General features: G+C 39.5%; 1 protein-coding gene across 2 annotated transcripts; it reads left to right on the top strand.

Annotated features, from left to right (window-relative positions):
- The first annotated feature begins 9,966 nt into the window (after positions 1-9,966).
- On the top strand, positions 9,967-25,948 carry LOC110708092. 2 transcript variants are annotated; one of them, XM_021886201.1, is made up of 9 exons: positions 9,967-11,478; positions 11,568-11,625; positions 11,736-11,844; positions 11,986-12,097; positions 12,233-12,284; positions 12,357-12,503; positions 12,580-12,691; positions 12,769-12,895; positions 24,760-25,948. In XM_021886201.1, the coding sequence occupies exons 1-9, from the start codon at positions 11,414-11,416 to the stop codon at positions 25,217-25,219; spliced, it is 1,242 nt and encodes a 413-aa protein (XP_021741893.1). In that variant the 5' UTR covers positions 9,967-11,413; the 3' UTR covers positions 25,220-25,948. The 2 variants fall into 2 exon arrangements, with proteins under 2 accessions (XP_021741893.1, XP_021741894.1); XM_021886202.1 differs by lacking the exon at positions 24,760-25,948 and adding an exon at positions 23,058-24,733.
- Positions 25,949-25,989: the final 41 nt, after the last annotated feature.

A 25,989-nucleotide genomic window follows, 5' to 3' on the forward strand; every position in this document is an offset into this window, starting at 1 on the left:
GTTTTAGTTGCAATTTTTGTCATTTTTAGATGCTTTATATTAGTTGCAATTTTCAATTTTCTTTCTTTTTTTGGTAATTTTTTTAATAATATTACAAAAATACCTTTACTAATGATGTTATAAACATAATTATTCTCACCCAATTTAATTAACCAACACTAATTCAATTAGAAAATAAACTTAATTCAACAAATCATTTCATCCATTCATTTTCCAAATATTCATCCAAACCACCACCTTCAATTTCGACACTGCCGCCATCTCTAATCACCACCTACATCGTCGCGCCTATGACAACCACCATCAACGTCACCGCAGCAAGCCGTTGCCGCATCCTCTTGCTGCGATTTTCCTCTTTCTCTCGCTCTTTCGCTCTCTATCTCTCTCTCTGCAACACTAACTTAGCTTTGTCGTCGTGCGAGCCTAATTTTGAGAACTAACTTTAAAGTTCGAGGACGAACTTTCGTTTTTAGGGGAGTAGATGTAATACCCCAGATTTTTTATCAACGATTTTTCTAGTATAAAGTTTAAATTTATTATTATTTTCAAATTTAAAAAAGAAATTAATAATTATTATTTTATTTCTATTTTCGGATTTATTAAAAAAAAAACTGATTTCGGATGTTTTCAGAAACTGATTTAAAAATTTAAGCTTATCTTTTCAAGAACTTTGAATTGAGACTTATCTCCGGAATACTATAGAGAAATTTAACCTAAGCTTTCTAAGTTATATACCTAAGGCCTAAAGCTGATACAATACCCATACCTCTCAATTTATCAAGTCGTCATTCTCGACCGGTCGTTCGTCGATAAGCAATGGTTTTCTTATTTTGATACACTGATAATGATCTCTTATCCACTCAATTTCTGTAAACTATCGCCTGTTGTTGTAGTTGACGAACTGGAAAAAAAAAATTTTAAAAAAAAAAAAAAAAAAAAGGAGAATAAACACCATTGAAGAAGAAAACTATGGAGTTGGTGCGTGGGAATTGTAGTTCAGGAGGAGATGAATGTTGTAGTGGGCCATCAAATAAAGCAATACCTTATAATCCTAACACAGTAGACTTACAAGTGTTTCTTTTTTTTTGTTATTTCCGTCTCGTGCTACTACGTACTATCTTCGTATTAGACTATTAGCTATACGAGTCAGACTAATTTAGTTTTATCATCTACTTATTTGTAGCCGGAGGCTACTAGGTGAACGTTTCGGAGGTTACTTACCTTGAGATTAAAGCGCAACTCAAGGTAATTTTCAATGTCCATCTTTAGAATCCCGTTAGGAAATTGATTTAAATTATTGTGTGTCAACTATGTGCTTACGTAATTATATGTGAGGGATGTGTTACCGTATGATATTCTGGAATTATATTATATACTAGTTTTCTATAATTGTGTACTAGTCTAATATTTTCGAAATTTTGATTATTTGGTATCGTATGAGTTTTTATATAATTACAATCTTGGGAATTGGATGATTGATTAAATGTGATTGATGGTCTCCAAGACCTATTGAGAAACGAGTTGTAACTAGTATGTCTTATGACTATGTTTTAATAATACTGAAATTAAAATATTGTTACTTGGGATTAAGTTGATTTTGTGCAATACTCATGTGCAATGTGATCGGACAATTTAATTTATTTAAATGTACATTAAATTAAGAAGGGAAATGAAACCCGAAAGGGTGAAGAACAGGTTGCCCACTAGTGGTTATGGTTGCTACTAGTTGGTTTAAATTGACGTATATTACTGTTTAGTCTTCCTCCTAATCAATGGGTATTAGTGAGGGGTGTGCACACTAAGGACATTCTGTTTAATTTATGGCCATTTGAGGTCACGCGCGACCCTCTGTAAAGTAGGTGGTGTCAGGGACTAGTCCCGGCTTACTGGCGTTCTCTTTCCCTTTCTTAACTAAAGTAATAATTTTATGTGGCAATTTGATTTTGACTTATTATTATGATGTCGATAAAATTGTGTTGTGTAAAATGCTTTTCGAACTAAATTTATTTATTTTACGGGATGGAGTTGAAATTACTCAGTTTATCTGATTTTGGGAGTTTTCTCTCTCTTTTCTTGTTTCTGGTTTATTTTGCAGGTTGGTAAAAGGGTACTCGGTTACGTGTGAGGAGACGTTAGAATAATCACGTAGCTAAGACATTTTAGTTAATTCTGAACTTAGTTATTTTTTTCTTATATTTTAAAATGTTTTACGGTTTGGATGTAACGAATATTTTATTCTTGTCGCCACTTAGATCACTTAGTTATAAAATGGTATTTTGATTTTGCTTTGCACTTGTTTTCTATGGAAAATAAGTGTAGCAATAACACTCTCAAGGTTCGATGGTCGGTTTTGAAAGAAAAGGGTTATTCTTATCGTTTTACAAAGACCCGAATTTTGGGAGTGTTACACACTCTCTCTCTCTCTCTTTACAAAAAAAGTTTAGATCTGATTGTTTGAGGGGTCGGTGGTTTGGTTTTTGGTGGTTCTGGGTTGGGTATCGTGGGTGGTTTTGGGTTGGGTATCTTGGGAGACTGTGAATGGGGGATTTCGTGGCTGGTTTTGGGTTGGGTTCGTGGGTGGGTTTGAGTTTTCGGCGATGGTGACCTTTGATTTGGGTTCAGCAATGGTGGGTTTGGGTTTAGGGGTGGGTTGTTGGTGATGGTGAGCTTTCGGCGATGGTGAGCTTCGATTTAGGGGTTGTCGGTGATGGTGGGTTTGGGTATGTGAGGGTGTCGGGCTGGGTTTAGGGGATGTCAGTGATGGGTGGTGGTGGCTGGTCTGGGTTTAGGAGGGAGTCGGTGGTGGTGATGGCTAGTCTGGGTTTAAGAGGGAGTCGGTGGTGGTGGTGGATTGGTGGGTTGGGTGGTTATTTAATCATTTTTAATTTTTCTCTCTCATACTTAATCACATACCCTTATATCCCTTAATAACCATTGTGAAATTTTAACTTGGAAACCATGCCAGACCTCAAAGTTGCAACTAAAACTTAACGAAGGTAGTATATAATGAAGGAATTGAAACACTCTGTATGTAATATAACAAGACAAGGATAATGGAATATCTTTTTTTTTTTTAGTACATTTGTCTTTTTGTGTGACTGGCCACACCATGTAGCCGGTTGTAACATAACAAACTAAATTTTGTAATACTGACCGAGTAACCCCTATAACACTAACAGAGTAATCCTACACTGATGAAGTAACCCCTGTAACATTGAACGAGTAACTCTATAACACTAATGAAATAACCCCTATAACGCTAACAAAGTAACCCATATTATGGTTGGGGTGTGGCAAGCCACATATAAAAATTTGTGGGTTTTTTTTTTTTTACTCACCACAACTCTCCAAAATCTCATTGCTTATATTTCGTACACTTTTTTTTTTGGGAAATTAACCTCTAAATTATTTTCACTTCTCAAGGAAGAAAAAAAAAAACTTTTTATAACTTCCAAGTTTATTATGGAGTAATTTTTCAGAGAAAATACAAGTTTATAACCTATGTTTATCAAGGAGTGTATAGGTAAATTACATCTAAGTTTAGTTAACCGTTGTTTTCTCTCTCCTCCTTCAACCTTTTGATGTTTTTTGATTTTCTCTCTCCTCCTTCAACCTTTCCTGTTTTCTCTCTCCTTCTTAAACCTTCAATTTTAATGGTGTAAAGTACACCTTTTCACTACGACATCAAACAAAGTTGAAATCAATGGAGGAAGAAAAACTTATCTACCCTTTAGGATTAGTGAACTGCTAAACATCGCCCGCAAATCTCCACATAAAGCCCACAAATTAAAAGTGAAATGACTCTTTTGCCCTCGAACTAAAATTATATTCTCTCTACTCTAGTAAAAAACACACTCTCATCTTCTCTTAACTTTGTAGTCTCACTTTCTCTCTCGAAAATATTTTTTCAAAATGTCGAGGCGGCAAGGCAGGGTAGTGGCGGCACCGGTGGCCGGAGCAAGGGGGTTTGGAGGAGGAAAGGTATTTTTTTTTTGTTAATTTTTTTATTTAAAAAAAAAAAAAAAAAACCGGAAAAGGTGGCGGCCCGGCGGCGACTGGTGGCTGGACGGCGGCGAATGGGCGGCGGCGTTTGGCCCAGACGCCGACACCACGGTTCCGGCGCCTGTCCCAGACGCCATTGCCACGGTGATGGCGCCTGGGCAGGGCGCCGGTACCACGGTGGCGGCGTCCACGTCAGACGCCAACACCGTGGCACCGGCGTCCTGCCCAGGCGCCACCATCGTGGCTCTGGCGTCTGGGACAGGCGCCGGAACCCTAATTTTTTTTTTTTTCATTTTCTTTTATTTTTTTTTTGAATTATTTTTTCAAATTTTTTTTTTGCTTTTTTTTGTTTTTGTTTTTCCGTTTTATTTTTTAATTTTATTTTTTACTTTGTTTTTTCCAATTTGTTTTTTTTGGGTAATTTTTTTTTTTGCTTTGTTTTTTCCAATTTTTTATTTATTTATTTATTAGGTTATTAATTTTTTTATTTTTAGGTTGTTAATATTTTGTAATGTTTTTAATTTATTTTCCATCATATGTATATTGTTTTATTTATTTATTTTAATTACTTTTTTTATGTTTATATTACATGTTTATATTGCATATTACATGTTTTGTTATTTTGTGTTAGGCATCGTATTTTCGTTCTGGGGCTGGGAAGAGTATGGACATTATGAGAAGTACGATCAACTCAATGGAGAGCTCGGGGCCCAGACACGTTAGATCCCGTGGTATTTCGGCCTCGGCTCGTAGAGAACGGGTGCACTATTCTGAGGATGATGAAGATGATGATGGTGATGAGGAGGAGGAGGAGGAGGATGCAGATGAGGATGTGGACGATCAGAGTGGACCATATGATGATTACGGTCCATTCAGTCAGAGGCTTGATGATGTGTATGAGACGCGTAGGGTAGACGTGCGTAAGGGTAGAGATGGTAGATTTGTTAGTAGATCTGGCACATCATCTGCGTCCACTGTGTCTGCGGTTAGCAGAAAACGGTCGAGGGCCGTTAATGATTCTTGGGTGGTGAGGGGCGAGGTGGCTGGGGGACCTATAGACGGGAGTGTGATTCCTAGCTTTCTAGGACACATCGCTACCCGTATTTGGGAGGACCAAGAGCGGGCTTTGGATAGCGGCATTTTGAAATGCCAAACCCGGGAGAGGACTTGTAACTTCTTGTGTAGTTGGGCTGAGGCTTGGCCGGAGGAGAGCGAGATGGTCGGCCGATTGAGGGGCACTAGAGTGAGCCACCTTCCTGCCACCATGCATGAGAGGATTGACTCGACGCTGATCACGGCTTTCGTTGAGCGATGGCAGCCGGACACGAACTCTTTCCACCTTCCGTTCGGTGAGATGACGATCATGTTGCATGACGTCGAGGCCATCCTTGGGATTCCCGTAGAGGGAAACCGAGCATCTGTTGTCACAGATGCGGATCAGGCAGATTTATTGGCGGAGCTGTTGACGGTGGATAGGGCTGCGCTGTACACAGCGGCACTTGGGGTGTGGGATCACGACGGTGTTAAGATCGCAGCAGTTTTGCAGCGATGTTTGCACCCCACTTCACGTAGGACGCAGGACACACAGCTGGCTGCATATGTTTTTCTTCTTCTCGGGTGTACCTTGTTTCCGGATAAGAGCGGAAACAAGCTCAGGCCACGCGACATAGTTGACGCGTGTGAGCCCGACAGAGTAGGCCAGTTTTCTTGGGGGTCGGCTACATTAGCGTACATGTATCGCCAGTTAGGATTCTCGAGCCGGGCTGATGCGGCAGGTATCACTGGATGTATGACGTTGTTACAGACGTGGATATACGAGTATTTCCCGGCGTTTCGACCACACTGCACACTTGTAGATGTTTGCAACGGCGAAGAGATCAAGTGGCGCGTCGAACCAATGATTTTGACCGCAACGTCCTCCTCCCCACCGGATACGCTGCAGAGACCTATCCAAGTCCTGTCCGTACACGTGGCGATAAACAGCTCGATTTGAGGCGATTTCACTGTACATCAACTGACGCACTAAACCGTAGTTGTCTTCACCCATCTGAAACACATCAGCCACAACCCGAAATCCGCAGTTACCATCTGCAACCACATCATTCCACCCGTCCAGGAACGACATCATGATGTTAGGGATCCTGTCTTTATATGGAAAATGTTCAATGTCCATTCTACCTGTTGCACACATCAAAAAACACAATTAACAAGTCAGCAGAAAACTAAACAAACACTCTAAAAAGTAAATTAAACTAAAGTACCGTACCGGTGCCGGGCATATTCACCGACGAAGAAGTTTGACTACCACTTGATGACGATGTACGACCACGGCCACGACCACGACCACGACCACGAATGTACTCAAACGCACTCCTTTCCCGCCGTGGTTGTCGGCCCCGTGGTCGCTCGACCCCCTCAGGTTCCTCATGATCCAAGCACGACGAGTTGAACATGTCATGAAGTACGTGGGTAGCACTACGAATGATTGAAGGGTGGCTGGAGGACACTTGGTCAAACATCGAACGAAACTGCTCCAACTCCTCCTGTTCACGGTTGACTGTCTGTGGAACAACATGCTCTCCGATAACGAGCGTCCGCCAGAATGGATGAACCTGATCAACATGTAACGACGCCCTATCTTGCGTAATTACGCGGTGAATGGTGCATGCACAAGGTAGTCCATGAGTCACCGATATAGCACATCCGCACCGAATAGCCACTTCATCACCCAACTCCCTCATCCTGGTGTGCTCGCTCAGAATCAACCCCAAGCAGTAGTGTGACACACGACCATGGAGAATCTTAAATATGAAATGGCTATACATCGTGCCATGTCGCCGTCTGGAGTCCTCGAGAGAGTTCTTGATGCCGTTCCTCTGAGTATCAATAGCCTTGTTTATTCTCTCGAACAGTGTATCCAGAGCAGAGGTGGAAGAATCAATCCAGTCCTTCAGAGCTCTATGAGCGCTCTCAACTCTACATGTAGTAGTGTTTCCAAAATGAAGAACTTGGTTTGTCCAATATTTGACAAACTTTTACCTCTGAGGCACCCACTGCTGCATCACATAGTCTACGATTGCCGGGCACCATTGGTATGCATCCTTGAAGTTATCCAAGGCTCGGTCGTACTCTGCCTCCGTGGTAGCTTGCAGGATCTTCCGCCACTTACCATTTACCAATCTCTCTGCTGAATCTAAGTTCTTGTTGAAAAGGTTGTAGGCTTTGACTTTCACGCAGTTGTTGATGTGCCATGTGCACAGTTAATGGCTCGACTCCGGAAACAGCTCCGCTATAGGGGCAAAGAGACCTCCCTCACAATCGCTGACGATGGCCGATGGCTGAACACTTGGGCCGATGTAATTTCTCAACTTCTCCAACACCCAACGGTAACTCGCAACCGTCTCATCCTTCATAACTGCATAACCAATCAAAAAGTTCTGGTTCGTTGGAGTCATCCCAACCATCTCAACCAGTGGAAACTTATACTTGTTTGTCTTGTACGTTGAATCGATCAGAATCACAGATGGCCAAGACGAAATCATATCAGCACAATCAGGATGCACAAGGAACAAATGAGTCACCTCCGATGTGTCTTCATCAGATTCAAACCAGTACAGGTAACCACGTGCTTGTGCCTGGTGTAGAAGCTGCTGTATAGGGTTCCTTCCCTCTGACCGTTCAAACCTCAATTTCTGTCTGACGTTGTAGATGTGTCTTCGGTTTGGCTGGTCTTCAGGAAATTTCTCCAACACAGATGCTAATATTTTAGCAGGCTTCACTTGAGCATCACTCATTTCTTTTACAATTAGTTTCGCACCAGGACTTAGGCCACTTAACTGTCGATGACCCACTTCATATGCGATCATCTCATGGTTGTGATACCCCCATTTACCGTAACTCTTCACTTCCCAACCGTCACCCCTTTGCTGTTGTCGAACCTTTACTCTGAACTGACACCCACAACCTTTCCGCTTTGTATCAAACCGAATCGCTTGACTGAAATCTCGTTCCTCCCTTTTGCGATAACGGTCGCATCTCAAAATGCGATCCATTCTACCATCCCGTTGAGATTTATGAGTTGCTACTACTAAACAAAAACCTGATCTAATTGCAACATGTTTCGCCCAATCAACCGCTTGTTGAGCATCTTCGAACAGACCATCGTGTACAAAAATCCCACTATAATCATTTCCGTCTCCACCATAATCCTGCAACAATAACATATAAATATAATCACATAAGATTAGATTAAATTAATACATTTGACACAACATTAGCACAAAAGCAAAAACAATAATAAAATATAAACAACAAACAAAGAAATAAAAAACATAAACAAAAAGTATTCAAAAAAAAAAAAAAAACAAAACACAAAAATAAAAAACATAAACAAAACTTTAGATTAAATAAAAAAAAAAAAACCAAAAAAAAAAAACAAAAAAAAAAACATAAACATAAAAAACATAGCGATCAAAAACACAAAAATCAAACACAAAATTTTACATTACATTTTAAAACAATTAAAAACAAAACAAAAAAAAACCAAAAAAAGGAAAAAAAATTGTAACACAAAAAAAAAAAAAAAAATAAACAAATTTTAAATTAAATTAAAAAAAAAAAAAAAATGCAGTGGCGCCTAGCCAGGACGCCGCTACCGTGGCGGTGGCGTCTAGCCAGGACGCCGCCACCGTGGCGATGGCGCCTGGCCAGGACGCCGCTTTCATGGTGGCGGCGTCTTGGCCAGACGCCACGGCCACGGTGGCGGCGTCCTGGCCAGGCGCCATACCTACGGAGGCAGCGTCCTGGCTAGGCGCCACCACTTCGGTCACGGCGTCCCGGCAGGACGCCAGCCGCCAATTCGTGGTTTTAGATGGCTTCGTACCTCCTTTTCCGGCGTCAACGGCGTCTCTCCGGTGCATCTAGCCGACGTTGAGGGCTCTTCGGTTTCACTCGGCGATCCAGTCCTGCTCCACATTTTTGGTGAGTGAAAATTTTCATTTTCGGTAAAAAATAAAACAAGGGCAATAATGTCAAAATTTTTAAAAAATGTGGGCTTTATGTAGAAAAACGCGGGCGATGTTTAACAAGTCCCTAGGATTAACCATACCCTTTATTTTCACTTTGTTATTTAGGTTTTCGTTTAGCCGTTGGAAATGGTGGTGCTAAGTCGAATTCAATGGAGGAAAGAAAACTTAACTACCCTTTAGGGTTAACCATGCCAATAATTTTTCCTTTTGTTATTAGGGCTTTCGTTTAACTCCGCGAAAGTGGAGTCGTGCCGACTTGAAAGAGAAGATGAAAGTGGGTAGAGATTGGAGGAAGAAGATTAAGGTGGGTGGGAAGAAAAAGTATGAACAAGAGGAAGATGATGAATTGAACATGAAGAAGAAGGTGATTAGTTTTAACGGTGAGTTAACTTCAAAAGTTATGTTCAACTTGTCACAATGGCCCACAACACAATAAAAATATACTTCGTATTTTTTTTAATAAAAAAACACAGATTTCAATACAACTTATTCACTAAAATGTCATTTGATAAACATAATTTGTTTACCTAAGTTATAAAGGGGGCTTGCTCTTTTTCTAAACAAACATACCACATACATCCCATGCGAGTACACTGCAACAGTCTAATAGATCCATTTTTTTTAAGGCAAGAAGAAAGACTCTATCATATGATTTTTATTTTTGTCCGGTGTCAGTATTAGTCGTAGATAGACTATAGTTGTTGTAAAAAAAAAAGGAAAAATTTACGTAAATAGACCAACCTTTGGCCGGTTCTCTCAAAATGGACAAACCTATAAATCTGCCCATAGTGGACAGAAGTTTGCCATTTTTCGCCCAAAATGGACCAAGCAGGTCACCTACCTATTATAACAGGTAAAAGTCCACATGTCATTAAATCATTGGTCTAAGTTTTTTTTTTTTTTTTTTTTTTTTTTTTTTTTTTTTTTAATTTTTAAATTTTGATAATTCTTAAAAAAAAAGAAATAAAAAAAAAACAAAATCAAAACCACCCTACTGCCACAACAAAGAACAACCACAACATCACCACCAAACGCCAGCAACACCTCCAAGCACAGCACCACCCCTACACTGCCGGCGGCTGGCAGCCGGTGCCCAACCCATTCTCCTGACTTCGACGACCTCCCTCCCTTTCCGCCACCCTCCATGACACCACTCAACGCCCCATTATGATTTTGCTTGTTCGAATTGGTGGCTGCCGGTGGGCGGGGTTCTGTAGCGCGAGGGGTTGTGAGTTGGTGGCGCTAGTACTGGGCAGCAGAGGGTTGTGTTTATTATTTAATTATTTTATTTTTAATTAATGTTGTGTTGTGTTTTTGTTTGGAGATCAATTCACTGAGGAAGTTACTATTCAGATTCATAAGCAATTTGTTGCAAACTTTGCGTAGTTATAGATTTGGAGGTAATTAAGATGGTGCCCAATTCAATTTATCGGGTGCAGGTTGGAATGTAGGATGAGAAAATAGAGGGGTAGACATTTGGTTATTGAAGTATAGATAAAATGAATTTGACACAACAAGAAGTATAGATTTTGTTGGTGGTTAGATCAAGGGCCTCAAGGCAGTAGTAGAGGTTCTGGAAGTAGAAATGGAGAATAACTGACAAAGATGGAAGGAGTAGAATGTGCAATTCAGGAGAAGACGAGAAGTATTGGGTAAAGCCAAGAGTAGCAAAGGCACTCAATGCTTCTGAGTTTGGTAAAGATGGTGGTGTTTTGAAGCATATGAGTAAGGTGATTTGTTTTGGAGATAGGAGAGATGGTTTTGGGCGGCGTCGGTATAAGTGGTGGCTGGTGGGGGTTTAAGGATGTACCGATTTCAAGGGTGGGGGTCTTGGAGGGTGCCGGAATCCGAGTGGGGGTTTTGGGCGTGTTTGGTTCCGGTGGGGGTTTTCGGGTGGGGATTGGCCGGTTTCGGGTGGGTTGTGGCCGGAAATACAAGGTGGCTGGAAAGAGAGGTGAAGAGGAGGGTGGCCGGATTTAATGGAGGAGGGGTTGGCAGTGGGGTTAGGGGAGGTTTGAGTTTTATTTATTTATTTTTTTTTTTTATTTAATTTTATTTATTTTGTTAATCTAAAAAAAATAATTAAAGGAAAATAAATAAAATGACCGGTTGTTCAGGTTATAGGTCAGTTGGTTTTATTACGAGAGAAAAAAATACAAACTTGTGTTTATTTGGGCTGATTTAAAGGTTGGTTCGTTACGGGAGAATGGGGCAAAGGTTGGTTCGTTACGGGAGAATGGGGCAAAGGTTGATTTATTGTTGTTAAATTTTTCAAAAAAAAAAAGAAAGAGATAGACTATAGTATACTCCTACAGTCCTACACGAGTACTCCTTAGTGGCTTAATAAAGTAAAGTGAAGAAGAGAAGAGCTGAAGAAGTGGGAGATGATAAAAACTCCAATTCAGCAATGTATCTTTGAGTCCCGGCGACCAAATACTAGTTCGCTCAGGTCTATTGGAATCTAATTTATCCAATTATTATATATTTTGAGCTTTGTATTTTATTTTATTGATTTATTAGAGAAATTGTTTGTAATAGGTGCGCAGTTCTTGGTGCCGGCTTTGCTGGGTTGTCAGTGGCGTGGCATTTGCTATTCGTAATTCATCTCTCTATTTCTGTACAATTAATTAATTAGGGTTTTGATAATTGGGGATTGATTAATGAATTGAATTGAATTTGAATGTTGTGTTAACTAACAATTGGCAGCACAGCCCCAAAGAATTCAAAGTACAAGTTGACATTTTTGATGATGTTGGCATTGCTGGCGGCGCTTCTGGAGTTGATGGAGGCCTCGTTCACCCCTATTCTCCTAAAAGTAAGGTTTCATTTTCTTTTTAATTTTATTAGCAAGTACAAGTATTCAAGTATATACTATTCTCCTAAAGGTAATTAACCAATACAAGTATTGTCAAAGTATATAAAAATATTCGTTCTCATGTTTCTCATCATCCACCAGTCAAGCCTCTTTGGAGGGCTGATGAATGCTGGACAGAGTTTTTGAATCTTCTTAATGTTGCTGAAGCCGCCGCCGCAGCAGCTTCTACTGATGACTTCATTGTCAGGAGAACGTCTGTCTTTTTTCCTTTCTTTGCTTTCACTATTTATTTAGACATTGTCAATCAATACATAATGAATGTTATATTAATATGCTTACTACCACTTACATTACAACTCTCGAATCTAATGGTATAAGTTTACTTCAGGGGCATATTGAGGCCACCTGTTAATCACAAGATATTGGATGTCATGCACCAGGTTATACTTCATTTTTACAACCATAATCCAGTCTCCTCTCCTCACTTTATAACTCTGGCTTCTTATTTGCAGAATGCTCTCACTAGTCTACCAACTTGTCCAATACAGACCCTTGATGGAGCTGCTGCAAGGGACCTTATACCAAATTTATGTACCCCTTTAAACACAGCCTTCTTTATGCCTCTAGCTGTCAATCTTAATCCCCGCAACTATCTTAAGGTGTGCTACTGCTAATCATCTCATTACTTTTTCCCTGTGCTGAATGTTTTTCATTTCATTATGTTCTTTGTGCCAGGCACTTTTTCTCGCAACTCAACATTTGGTCAACAAAATCTCGTCAATAGGCTTCCCTACCAAGGAAATAACTTTGCAAAACAAACTTGTAGCTTCACTAAGTCAACTGGGAGGTTATTTCTTATACTATCTTTACACAAGTGATGGAGTGCTTTCCCTTCACCTGAGTGGATGCAGTTTGTTTATCCAGATGAATATGATGCGGTCATAGTTTGTCTTGGTGCTAGAGTTGACATGCTGCCTGAGCTATCTGGAATGCTTCCTTTAAGGACATGCAGAGGCATTGTTGCACACCTTCAGTTGCATGATTCCTTGTGGTAAGAGTTTAACAAGTTTTAATTTCAAGTATTCTTTGACAGTAGCATACTGGTTGTATTGTGATTGATTAAAAAAAAGAATGACTTATAAGGACATGACTGTTAGTAGTGCTGTAGGCCATGTTTTGCCTCTTGATGGATGAGTTTATGGAGGGATAGGGGAAGGAAATGATGCTATCCATGATGAGGAACCTCATAATAATCAAATAGAAAATGAAAAAGAGAATATACCACTTGACAATAAACCAATAAACCATTGCATATGAACCTTTTGAACAAAATGAAGAAATGTTAAAGGAAGAACAGCTACAAAACCAAAGTGAAATTGAAGAATAGACTAATTATGAAGTCATCAATCTGCCTCAAAGAGAAAATGCAGCAACAAAGAACCCAGTGATGTTCCTATATGGAGACTTCTTAGAGTTGAATGATTTGGCGGAGTAAAAGACTAATGGAGACCTTCGCTATCCTATCAATTAATTACATTTTTTGTTTTGTAGTTTTAGCACTAGTCAAGTGGAAATATAATAACATTGCATGGTAGGAGGTGCCCTTGAGTGAGTGTCTTAAGTACCTTGGGTCGATAGACTTTGTTAAATATAGTATGCATAACTACATTTAAATACCATTTATTGATGGAGGAACTAAACATTTCAAAACTGGGTTTTCAAGCGGAAAATTTAATATTGTATCTTTTTTTTTTTTTTTCCTGCTAGGATAAAATCCTGTGACTGATCCTTGTTTTTAGAGTATGAGGCCCTTATGTAGAACAAAGAAAAAAGACAAAATGAAACTTAAGGAGGAAAAGAGGGAAGAACAAAGGTGTTTTTGTGTAAAGCATGACCTAGCAAAAGAGATTATCTCATGACGAAACAAGCTATAGTAGAGTGGCTGATCTCATTATCCCTTTAGTGCTGTACAACAACAACAACAACAACAAAGCCTCCCAAAATGATCCCTTTGGTGCTGTATGTTATGTACCAGATTTCGCACGGCCAATTAATACTTAATCAAGCACGGATTAAGGCAAAGCTTGATTAATGATTCGAATTACAGCTTAAAGAAGATAAGTATAGCTTTAGGCTATAAGTCTTATAGTAGCTTGAGGCTACAAATCTCACAAAGTGTTTAACTCAATTTTCTGGATGATTTCTACTTCTAACATACTACAATATTTATACTCAAAGCCTCTAATGACCATAGTCAGCCCTAAAGTGAATACATGTGACTTGTTAACTAATTTAGAAAAACCATCGGTATACATTTTTGAAGTTGATATTTCCTTCCTTAACTTCTCTTTAATTAACTTTGTCTTGTTGCAAAGGATTGCTTCCTGCTAGTGTCTGTGCCTCATGCTTTTGACCCTTGCTGTCCCCCTTTTTGCGCCTCGTGTACACCAATATTGACCCTGTAAACACCTTGTGAGATTTGCAGCCTCAAGCTACTATGAGACTTATAGCCTAAAGCTATACTTATCTTCTTTAAGCTGTAATCCGAATCATTAATCAATTAAGTACTCAAGCTTTGCCTTAATTCGTGCTTAATTAAGTTTTAATTGGCCGTGCGTAATCCGGTAAATAACAGCTTGGTATCAGAGCAGCCACGATCATGGTGTCAAACACAACGCAACGGTTGGATTTTGTCGAAGGAAGGTTCACGGGCTTGGAGGGTCAAATCGCAGCCATTGACGGGAAATTAAACACTCAAGAAGATACGCCACACGCATCGTAGCAGCGGCAGTGAAGGCCTCCATGGAGGAGGAACGGAAGAAGATTGATAAGGCATTAGCAGCCAACAAACTGGAGGACCGCTTGGGTCGCTTCCGGGTGGATGTTGTTACTAACCATTGATAGAGGGAAGTTGGAGAAGCTGAGGGAAGAGATGAAGGCGAAAGAAGGAAACCGACCACAATCAAATCCTATTCCGGTAGTCCACTTGGAAGGTGAAAATAGCTTAATCCAAGGGGAAAATTGGGAACGGACACCACAAGGCGAGAGACAATTTGGGATGCCGGGGTGGAGAGAAGCATGGTGGGTGGCGCGGCGAAGAGGGGTGGGGCTGGAGAGACGGAGATGACAGAGGCCGGAGTAATGGCCGGTGGAAGCACCGGAAGTTGGAGATACTCGAAGGAAAAGACCCAGATAATTGGGTCATGAGAGCAAAAATGTACTTCGAATTTTATCCGGCGGAAGAAGACAAGGTGACGGTGGCGTGATCTCGATGGACGGACCAACCCTTCAATAGGTTCAATGGGAGTAGAAACAACGGCCAGATGGGAAGATTTAAAACGGCGGGTGAAATGAGTTCTTCCCTAGTCATGTGGAGTCCCTCCATGAATAGTGGCTCGCGGTGGTCCAAACTTTGACCGTTGAGGAATACCGGAGACAATTCATCGGGCTAGCTTCTCATTTGGACAATTTGTCAGAGGATTTAATGATGGGACAATTCATTAACGGACTTCGGGAGGACGTGAAGGTGGAGGTCCGATTGCACGATCGACCACCTTTGAGAGAGCTATGGAGGTGGCACCTTTAACAATTTGCAAGAGAATTACTGACGTGCTACCGCCACGTGTTCAAACGTTAAGGCTAGTTCAGAATTTAGCAGCGGAAAAAACTAACTCAGTTATCAATAAATTTCAAAACCAAAAATCAAAACCAAATTTAGTCTTACAAGTTGGAACCATTAAAGCCCTTATTCAAAACCCAATAAAAGTAGTAAATAAATCAAACCAGAGTTTAATTAAATCCAAACTTATGAAATGAAATAAACTATGGAAATATCCAACACTCCACTTAAAATCCCACCACTTTGATGCAAGTTTTGATTTTGTAAAAACCTGTGATTAATCTGCTCCCCAATATTACAAGTGTAAAAATTGGATCATTTTTAAAGCCATGACCAGGAAAGAGACACATAAAAGCACGCAATCAGTACATACAAGCTACGTAATATAACAAAGAATCCCTAGCATGTTACTAAAAATCAATGAGCACACACAATTTAATTATTGACTCAAACACATGCCTTAACTGTTAACATTACTAAGACTTCACTAATGACTAACGATAATTTATTTCATTTCATTCATCGATTGGATTAAGCAATAGACAAGGTTGTCTCCCCATGCTCCATTTTGGAACATCAATAAAAGAAAAATCCTATGCCTCCTTTTGGAAACATAAACATGGCAGACGGGCGCGACTTTATGGCCATAGCTAGTATGAGATCTCATCTAACTCCTTATAGTTTTAAAAAGTATTTTAAAACAAGAGACTCGTAGATTAGACGACCTCTAGAAAGTACACGGCTAATACCCCGTGAACCCCAACCCCGGTTGTCAATACTCTAGATGTGCACAGAGTTTTATTGCTCATCCTTCTTGCACTTTACGTGATTTACTAGTTTAAACTCGGTGATGACTCTAATGCAAAATGATACAACCAATGATACATTAATCATTCAAGCAATTCAAATTTCCAATTTAATTCTTGATTTATTAGTGACAAATAATATTTATTATTAAATCCCTTAACTACCTCGGTGTATAAACACCTTAGGTGCATAAGGCACCTCAAATCATCAACCTCATCTTATAAGACTTTAATTCTCCCTTTACTCATTCCATTTCAATAAACATGAACGAGTATTAAAATAATTCATTCCCCATATTCATGTACCTTTGCCTCTAAACCCATCTTGCAAGTTAATGCATAAATAATACTTACAAGATAAATTAATACGCATTTCTCATACATGAAACAAAACCAACCATCACATTAATCACCAATCAAACATATTACCATACAATTCCAACCAATCCACAAGTTTCCCGACATGATTCTAAATCTTCCAAGTCCTTAAACATGCTCCTAAAGTCAAGGTTTTCGTATCCTTGTACGTACCTTGAGTAAACGAGTTAATTGACCACTTTAGGAACTAGTAATCGCCTTCTACAAAGTCCTCTCCTAAACCAAACAATAACAATTTAATCAATACCCAAGCATATAATTTACAGCAATACCAAACTACTTTTAAACCCCATAATCCATTGAAATAATGCCTTTAAATTGTTCCCAATAGCCAAAGTTAATAATTTAATAGTTCAACTATAAGTTTTTATGCTAAAATCATGAAAATATAACTTAAAACATGAAATTCCAGCAACTTTAAGGTAAGAACATATCTGAAAATTTAGTTTAAAATTGTAAAACAACCTTATAGACATCTATATTTGAAATAATCATTATGTAGTAGGTTAGTATGTTAAAAACGTAAAAATCCATCATAAGGCCATGATTTAAAACCTTTAAAACCAAGATTAAAATTCCGAATATTTAATTTAATAGTAGAATGTATGAATACAACAATCTAACCTTGAAATATATAATTAGAATTCAATTAGTTTCATAAAAACTCAATCAAACCTTCAAAATTCAATTAAACAACACTTTAAAACCTTCATTTTTGCTAGAATTAAAAGCTTATATACTGTTATTTAAGTTTCCTACTTAAAAACCTTAAAATACATACTTATATATGAAATTACAGCAATTTTAAAGTTTAATAAAAATCTGAATATTTATTTTATACATGAAATCTCAAAATTATAGTAATCTTTGAAACTACCTACATTATATATTAAGTTAGTAGGCTTTAAACCCAAAAATTCACCAATTCAACGTATTTAGAGACTTCAAAAACAATAACCTAAAATCTGTAAATTTATTCTTGCAATTAAACTTTAAAGTTTCAAACTTTATAATCATAAAATAACCACAACCTTTGTTTAATGAAGTTAAAGACTTGAAACACATGAAATCAATATAATTTAAACCCAAGATTAAAACTTTAATAATCAAAACATTTATTTTAAACATTAAACCTTCGTTAAAAATCAAAAATTGCCCGAAAACCATAATTAGAGGCTGAATTTGGCCACGAGAGGGTGGTACTCATTACCAAAGGTAGTGAATTTTGATTAAAATGTCGTTTACACACGAAAAACACTATTTTATTGTAAAAATCGGACGAGTTAGAATCTAAACGTGATTAAAAAAATTAAGAACAAAGATTAGAAGTTAATTACGGAAAACTGAAAATTTGTTTTTGAATTAAACATCATCATGATCATAGTAGAATTACAATATAATCATGCTTTAATTAAATAACTTGTAGAACACAGTTTAAAACCCCAAAACATGAAAACTAACATTTTTAAGCCCTAATTTTATAAACAAAATTTCTGAAATTTTAAAGTGTAATAAAATTCATAAAACTCATAATTTAAGATAAATTATCACATGATTAAACCATTAAAATCAATTAACAATATCATAATAATAATTATCAAAACAATGAAGGATTAGGGCAAAAATAAGAAGGAAGGAAGAAGGAAAAAGAGAAGAAGAAGAACCACAAGGAGGTTGCTGGTGGTGTACTGGGCGGCGCGGCAGCAGGCGGACGCTGCTGGTGGTGGTGCTCGGTGGCTGTGGTGGCTGGTGTAGCAGCAGCGTTTTTTTGTTGATCGTGAAATAGGAGGAACAAGAAGGAAGGCAGTAGCAGCAGCACTTGAACGTGAGATTTTGGAGTGAAAAGGTGGAAAATTTTAGGTGGGTTTAAATAACAAGAAGTGGGGTTTTGGGTTTCCTAGTTCTAATAAAACTAGGATTGTTACTTGGGCTTAAAGTGAGTGGGTTTTAGATAAAAGAATAGACTTAGTAATTAATGGGTTGGGCTTGCATAATAATTCATGATTAAAATATGGGTAGTGAAATAATTTTATTAACTTTATAAACATTAAATTTATTTGCTTAAATCATAGTAGAATAAATTATGTAAATAAATTATCATAAATATTCACATAATATGTTAAAATATAATTTAAATTTCACAAAATTACGGGGGATTACAGTAAAAGAAAAAAATAGAGTGAGTGCTGGGAAGAAGATAATGGGGGGTTGGAAGGGAGGAGGTGTTACTGTCGGGTCACGTTCAGTTTCAACAAGCCCAACACTTCATTAAACAAGGGTGGGCTAATACAAACTTAGGGGCTGCCAGTAGTGGGCCACTCAAGAGCTGGCCAAAGCCCATGAATCTCAAGGATCAGTCAATATGGGCCGATATAATCTTGGGTCAACCCAGAAGTCAGGGGGTGAGACGAGACGACTTACCAAATCTGATTTGCAAGAACGGAGGGCTAAGGGGTTGTGTTTTCGGTGCGATGGAAGATGGGGTGTAGGGCATCGTTGTAAGAGGAAGGAGCTTCGTTCTCATGATGGCGGGAGTGGTGGAGGAGGTCGAAGAGGAGGGCCCAAAAATGTTCGATAACCTTCCGACCTCAGGTCAAGGGGAAATATCCCTTTGTTCGGTGATAGGAATCCATAACTCGAAGACTATGAAGTTAAGAAGGTAGTTAAGGATTAAGAAGTCGTAGTAATGATCGACCCGGGAGCCACACACATTTTCTTAGCAACTTCGGTGGTGAAGCAAGCAAGTATTCTCGTTACTCAAGGTAATGAGTTTTCGGTTTCCCTAGGAAATGGGGATATTGTTAGAGGAAGTGGGGTTTGTAAAGGAGTGAAAGTCGAGTTGAGTGGTGGCATCACAATCAAGGAAGATTTTTTCCCACTCTCTTTGGGAAACGTCGAGGTGATCTTAGCGGTGCAATGGCTTGAGAAGTTCGGAGCCGTGGTCACAAATTGGCGAACCCATGTCATGAAATTCTCGACTGGAGGTGTTCCGGTCACTCTCACCGGAGATCCCCGATCCCACACTTTGAGAAAACTCAAGTAACTTTGAAAGCCATGATAAGAGTGCTACGGAAGGAAAGACAAGGAGTTTTGGTGGAATTGAACAAGGTTGAAGCAAATGAATTGGGCCCAAATCCAGCAGGCCCACCATCTTATTTAGTGGAGTTGTTGGGTCAGTTTTAAGGGGTTTTCAATATGCCTAGTGGGCTACCTCCAAATAGAGGCCATGAGTACTCTATTATTCTCATGGAGGGTACTAACCCAACTAGTGTTAGGCCCTATAGGTACCCCCAAGTCCAAAAGGACGAAATAGAAAGATTCATTCGAGAAATGATCGAGTCCGACATCATCAAACCATCCACAAGTCCTTTTTCTAGCCCGGTTTTACTAGTCTAGAAGAAAGATGGATCATGGCGTTTTTGTGTAGATTATCGGGCACTCAACAAGGAAACCGTTCCGGATAAATCTCCGATCCCCATCATTGATAAGTTATTGGACGACCTACATGGGGGGACAATTTTCTCTAAGCTCAACTTGAAGTCCGGATACCACCAAATTCGAGTATGGCCGAGTGATACTCACAAGACGACGTTCCGTACTCATGTAGGACATTATGAATTCCTCGTAATGCCCTTCGGTCGCACAAATGCACCAGCCATTTTTCAATCTCTCATGAACGACATTTTCCGGCCTTACTTGAAGAAATTCGTGTTAGTCTTTTTTGACGACATCTTGGTATTTAGTAAGGCGGTGGAAGAGCATACAAGTCATTTAAAATTGGTTTTGCAAAAATCAATTATATGCCAATTTTAAAAAAATATGAATTTAGGAAAGAAGAAATAGCCTACTTAGGCCATGTGATATCCAAACAGGGGGTTTCCATGGATGAAGACAAGGTTCGCTCCATTCTTGAATGGAGTTTGCGGTTAACTGGCTAATATCGCAAGTTCGTCAAGCACTAACCCCCCCTTGCCGGCCCCCTTACCTCACAATTAAAAAAAGATAGCTACATTTGGTCGGAGGCGGCCACGAATGCGTTTGAAGACCGCCATGACCACCGCCCCGGTGTTGGCGATACCCAACTTTAATGAGGGGTTCGTGGTGGAAAGTGACGCTTCCGGGTTCGGGTTAGGAGCGGTGATGATGCAAAATGGCTGCCCAATCACATACTGTAGCAAGTTGTTGGGGGTTCGAGCCCGGGGAAAATCCATTTATGAAAAGGAATTAATGGCGATATCCTTAACGGTGGCGAAGTGGCGACATTATTTGCTGGGCCGTCCCTTTGTTATTCGTACGGACCAGCCTCAAATTCCTGACGAAACAATGAGAGGTTAGTGGTGAGTATCAACGGTGGTTGCGGAAGTTGGTGGGGTTTGACTTTGTCATCCAGTATAAGCCATGCACCGTGAATAGGGTGGCATAAGGATAAAGAGTTGATAATCAGGAAGGGGAAAGTTAAAGAAAGAAGAAGCAACGGGGGGCCGAATTTGGGGCCATGATCCACTCCCAACATGTGGATTGGGCCAACCTGGAGAGAGAATTGGAGGGAGACAAGTGGTTGGCCAGCTTGCTAAGGGCCTTAAAGAAGGGAAAGAGGGGCCCAAAGACTTCCATATTGAAGGCAGTATATTGTTTTACAAAGATAGAATCGTTTTGCCTAACACTTCAAAATTTATTCCTTTACTTTTGCAGGAATATCGCAACTCCCCTGTAGGAGGTCATGACAGCGAGATCAACGAGTTATCGCCGATTGGTTTTGGTACGGAATGCGAAAAGATGTCGGCATATATGTTCGGGAATGTGAGATTTGTCAAAGAAACAAGACGACACCTAAAGGTCCGTTTGGGTTGCTCCAACCACTACCAATTCCCGAAGCCGTTTGGGAAGATATTTCTATGAACTTTGTGGAGGGACTGCCATTGTCACGAGGTATCGACACGGTGCTCGTAGTGGTGGATTGACTTTCGAAATACGGTCACTTTATTTGGCTAAAACACCTTTTTAATGCCCTTAAGGTGGCCGATGTTTTTGTGAAGGAAATTGTTCGACTCCATGGGTTTCTGGCGTCCATTGTTCAACTCCATTGTTTGTGATCGTGATAAGGTGTTCATGAGCACTTTTTGGTAGGAATTTTTTCGTTTGCAAGGTACTCATCTCAAGCGGAGTACGTCCTACCATCCAAAACGGATGGGCAAACGAAGATAGTCAACAAGTGCCTCGTGACATATCTCCGTTGTTTCATTGCTGAGCAACCAAAAAATTGGGCTCGTTGGCTGCCATAGGCGGAATACTCGTACAACACTTCGTCTCACACCACGACAAATAGGGGTGTTCATAAATAGGACCGGACCTGAAAAACGACCTGAACCGGACCTGTTGGGACCGGACCTGAATCTCCCGGATCAGGTCCGATCCCGGTCCTTGAAATTCAAGGTTTTCGGTCCCGGTCCGGATCAGGTCTAAAACTGGGGTTTTCAGGTTTGGACCTGAAACCCGGAATTATATATATATACCCTAAACCCTAATACTTCAGTGCACTCTCGGTCTTCTTCCTCTCAGTCTCTCATTTCTCCACTTCTCCTCTTTTCCTTACCCTCACTTTAGCCCACTCCACCGTCACTAAAGATCGCCGGCCTCGCACACCGTTAGCCAACAATCGCATACTAGCTAACAGTCATGGACTCATGGCGGCTTAGCTTCGCCATCGGCAGTCCGTAGAGGCGTAGATCATCAACTTATCATCTTCTTCCTCTGCCAGCTGCCATCGACAATCCGTAGATCTAGAATTTCCGACTATCCCACCATCCCTCAAGATCTAGAAACCCACCCATCGACCACCGTACATCTAGATTTCCCGACAATTTGAGGTTTTTAAATTCGTCGGTAGGGTTGTACATATCTTCAATTTGAGGTTTTTGTATTCTAGATCTAGTTTAGACTTTAGAATGTAGATCTAATTTTTTTCAATATTTCTGATTATAATTAGTTTTTTGATAATTATGTTGTGTTCGTCATCTTACGATTAATCAGCTTTATTTTTTTCTGTAGAATTTTGAATGATGAATGTTGATTAATTATAAGGGTTTAAACTACAGATGATGATAATTATGATAATTGATAATAGTATAACTGTCAAGTTTTTATAATCATGACAGTATGAACTGAATTTAATTTATAATCATACCTTGCTCGTTGGATATTCATAGACTCAGCAGCATCTAATCTGTTATAATAGCATAAAGGCCATAAACTTTGGGCTCAATCTTAGTATGCACAATCAAGTTGTATAATCTAGAAGCAAACAACGCGCTACTCCTTTTTTTTTTTTTTTTTTTTTTTTTTTTTTTTTTTTTTTAGGTTAAGTATTATTTTGGGTTGAAATTGATTTTGGGCTTAAAAATAAAAAACAGGTCTGTTCAGGTCCAAACCCGGATCGGACCTGATTTCAGGTCTGACTCGGAACTGGACCTGTTGAATCAGGTCTGGTCTCCGGTCCTCAAAATTCACCAATTCAGGTCCCGATCCAAACAGGTCCGGTCTAGGTCCGGTCCGGTTTTGGACCGGTGTACACCCCTAACGACAAAGATGACTCCGTTCAAAATCGAGTATGGAAGGGATCCCCCGAAATTGTGGCGTATGGGGGAAACAATGGTCCGCTGTTTGAAGGAGAGCTTGAAGGAAAGGGATGGCATCCTAGATGAATTGTGGATGAACGTCAATCGTGCCCCGCAGGCGATGAAAAACAATGTGGATAAACAGAGAAGGGAGGAGAACTTCGAGGTGGGCGAAAAGGTTTTCTTGAGGCTGCAACCGTACAGACAGAAATTTCTCGTGAAATGGCCCTAAGTTGGCATCCCGGTTTTATGGCCCTTTCGAGCGAATTGGCCGGGTAGCTTACAAACTCCAGCTACCAGTGGATTGCAAAATTCATCCCGTTTTCCATGTGTCTCAACTCAAGAGAGCGTTAGGTAACCTCCAAAGTCATCCACCATTCCCACACTCACCCGAGTTGGAGCTTTTGGTCGAACCGGAAGAGCTCCTGGATATGCGGCCGAGAAAGAAGGGATCTTCCCTCATCCTCAAAGTTTTGCTCGCCTAGAATGGGCTGCCGGAATATGAAGCTACATGGGAGGAGTTCGAAGCGGTCAATCTGAGGTTTCCCTCCTTCCACCTTGAGGACAAGGTGAAACTCAAAGGGGGGAGTGATGTTATGGACTAGGTCAATGGGGTCAATAGCCCGAGTCAACCACCTCTATTGGTGTACACGAGGCGCAAAAAGGGGGACAGCAAGGGTCAAAAGCATGAGGCAGTAGCAGGAAGCAATCCTTTGCAACAAGACAGTTAATTAAAGAGAAGTTAAGGAAGGAAAGCAATCAACTTCAACTATGTCTACTGATGGTTTTTCTTAGTTAGTTAACATGTCACATGTATTCACTTTAGAGCTGACTGTGGTCATTAGAGGCTTTGAGTATAAATATTGTAGTATGTTAGAAGTAGAAATGATCCAGATTATTGAGTGAAACACTTTGTGAGATTTGTAGCCTTAAGCTTCTATGAGAATTATAGCCTAAAGCTATACTTATCTTCTTTAAGCTGTAATTCGAATCATTAATCAATTAAGTACTCAAGCTTTGCCTTAATTTGTGCTTAATTAAGTGTTAATTGGCTGTGCGAAATCTGGTACATAACACTGTAGAGAAATGAAAATTCTAATTTGTATGAATTCAATTAATAATAATGGATTAGAAACTGTGGATACCAATAATTTACAAGGGGAATTGGGTTGAAAGCTGTAGTTATTTTTTCAATTATGAATACAAAGATGATCTAGATAAAATTTATATTGAAAATTTAAAGGTTTTCCCTTGTCCTTGAGGCATCCCACACTCTATTTTCCAAATAAAGTGTCTAAATTCATCTACTTCAAAATATTGCTAAATGTCCCATTTTGTTGTTGAAGTTGTAACGGGATTATGCATGTGGATACGTGTGTATCAAATGTTCATCTCCTTTTTTTTTTCCCATCATTTTCAAAGTGATGCCTTATCTCTCTTTTTTTTTGGTGGGACGGGTGGTTATGAAGTTATGGTTATGCTTTATTCTGTAATGCAGTGAAGAATATTGTGAAGATAGTCCTTCGATCCTGTCAGATGCTTGGCTTGCTGTTCAGGGGCCTAAAAGGCTACTTTTAGGGTCAACATGGGAATGGGGATCAAGAAATTTCTCTTCTATTGTCTCCTCCGAAGAAGCCTCTGGTACTCTGCAACAACTTTTACCTAAGGCAAGTATGGTTTATCCGCAAATAATCAAGTGGACTTTAACAGGAGCACAGGCAGGTGTCAGGGCAATGCCACCTCTAACTCCGCAAGGATCATTTCCACTTTTAGGTTCCATAGATGATCTTGTAGGGGGAGATTGTTCTTCTAAGTATTGGTTGATTGGAGGTCTTGGTGCCAGAGGATTACTTTACCATGGTTGGCTTGGAAAGTTGACTGCACAAGCTGTGCTTTCCTCTAGTGAAGGTGTGTTACCTCCTGAACTAACCTCATGGAAGAAGATGAAAAGCAAGTGACTTCAGTTTATTTGAACATTGATGAATACTCATGTAGCTGTCGTAAACCTGCTACCTGCCATACTATTTTAGTTTAATTGTTTAGTAAAGTTATAAATGGAATATCTTGTTATGTCTAGTGTTAGTTTAGTTCCACAACTTGATCCTCCATTCATGTATTTGCTTTGTAATGATGTCCTGTTTGGTAAAAAAAATTAGTAAAAGTAATTATAGTGATTTTTTTTTATTTTTTTCCCCCCCCGAGTAATCTGCATCGTGTATGGTTTATGCTTAGGTTGCCATTTATTTACCTTTTCTTAAAGTGAGCCTTTTTTGTGTGTTAATAATGGGAATTAATTAAGAAAAATCATGATGATGCAAACTTTTGTACACTGTATATGTCGTCACATTGGAATATTTAGTCATTCTCTCGTGTATTTCGCATGCAAATCAATACACACCGGTTATGATTTTAAATAGGATCACAAGTTTTTTGGTTTTCTGAGTCTAGTAGTCTACCATAAGTCATTCCCTGAAATTGTACCTAGACAGTATTTTTTTGTAAATAATGATATTCGAATAAAATTATCATCTGACTTGCTCATTCTTGATTTATTTTTCACTCTCTCTCCACTTTCCCTAAATTTTCTGGAGTATTACAAGCAATGGGATGTCTCTTGTTTATTGCTTAAAAATATAAGTGTCTTAATAGGTACTATTGTCATTTCTCTGCATTAAAAGGAGGTCGTGTCGTACAATAAGCTTTCGATGCAGGATGCTTTCAACCCTTG

This window comes from Chenopodium quinoa, unplaced genomic scaffold (genome assembly GCF_001683475.1).
Source record: "Chenopodium quinoa cultivar QQ74 unplaced genomic scaffold, ASM168347v1, whole genome shotgun sequence".
NCBI classification, from domain to species: Eukaryota; Viridiplantae; Streptophyta; class Magnoliopsida; order Caryophyllales; family Amaranthaceae; genus Chenopodium; species Chenopodium quinoa.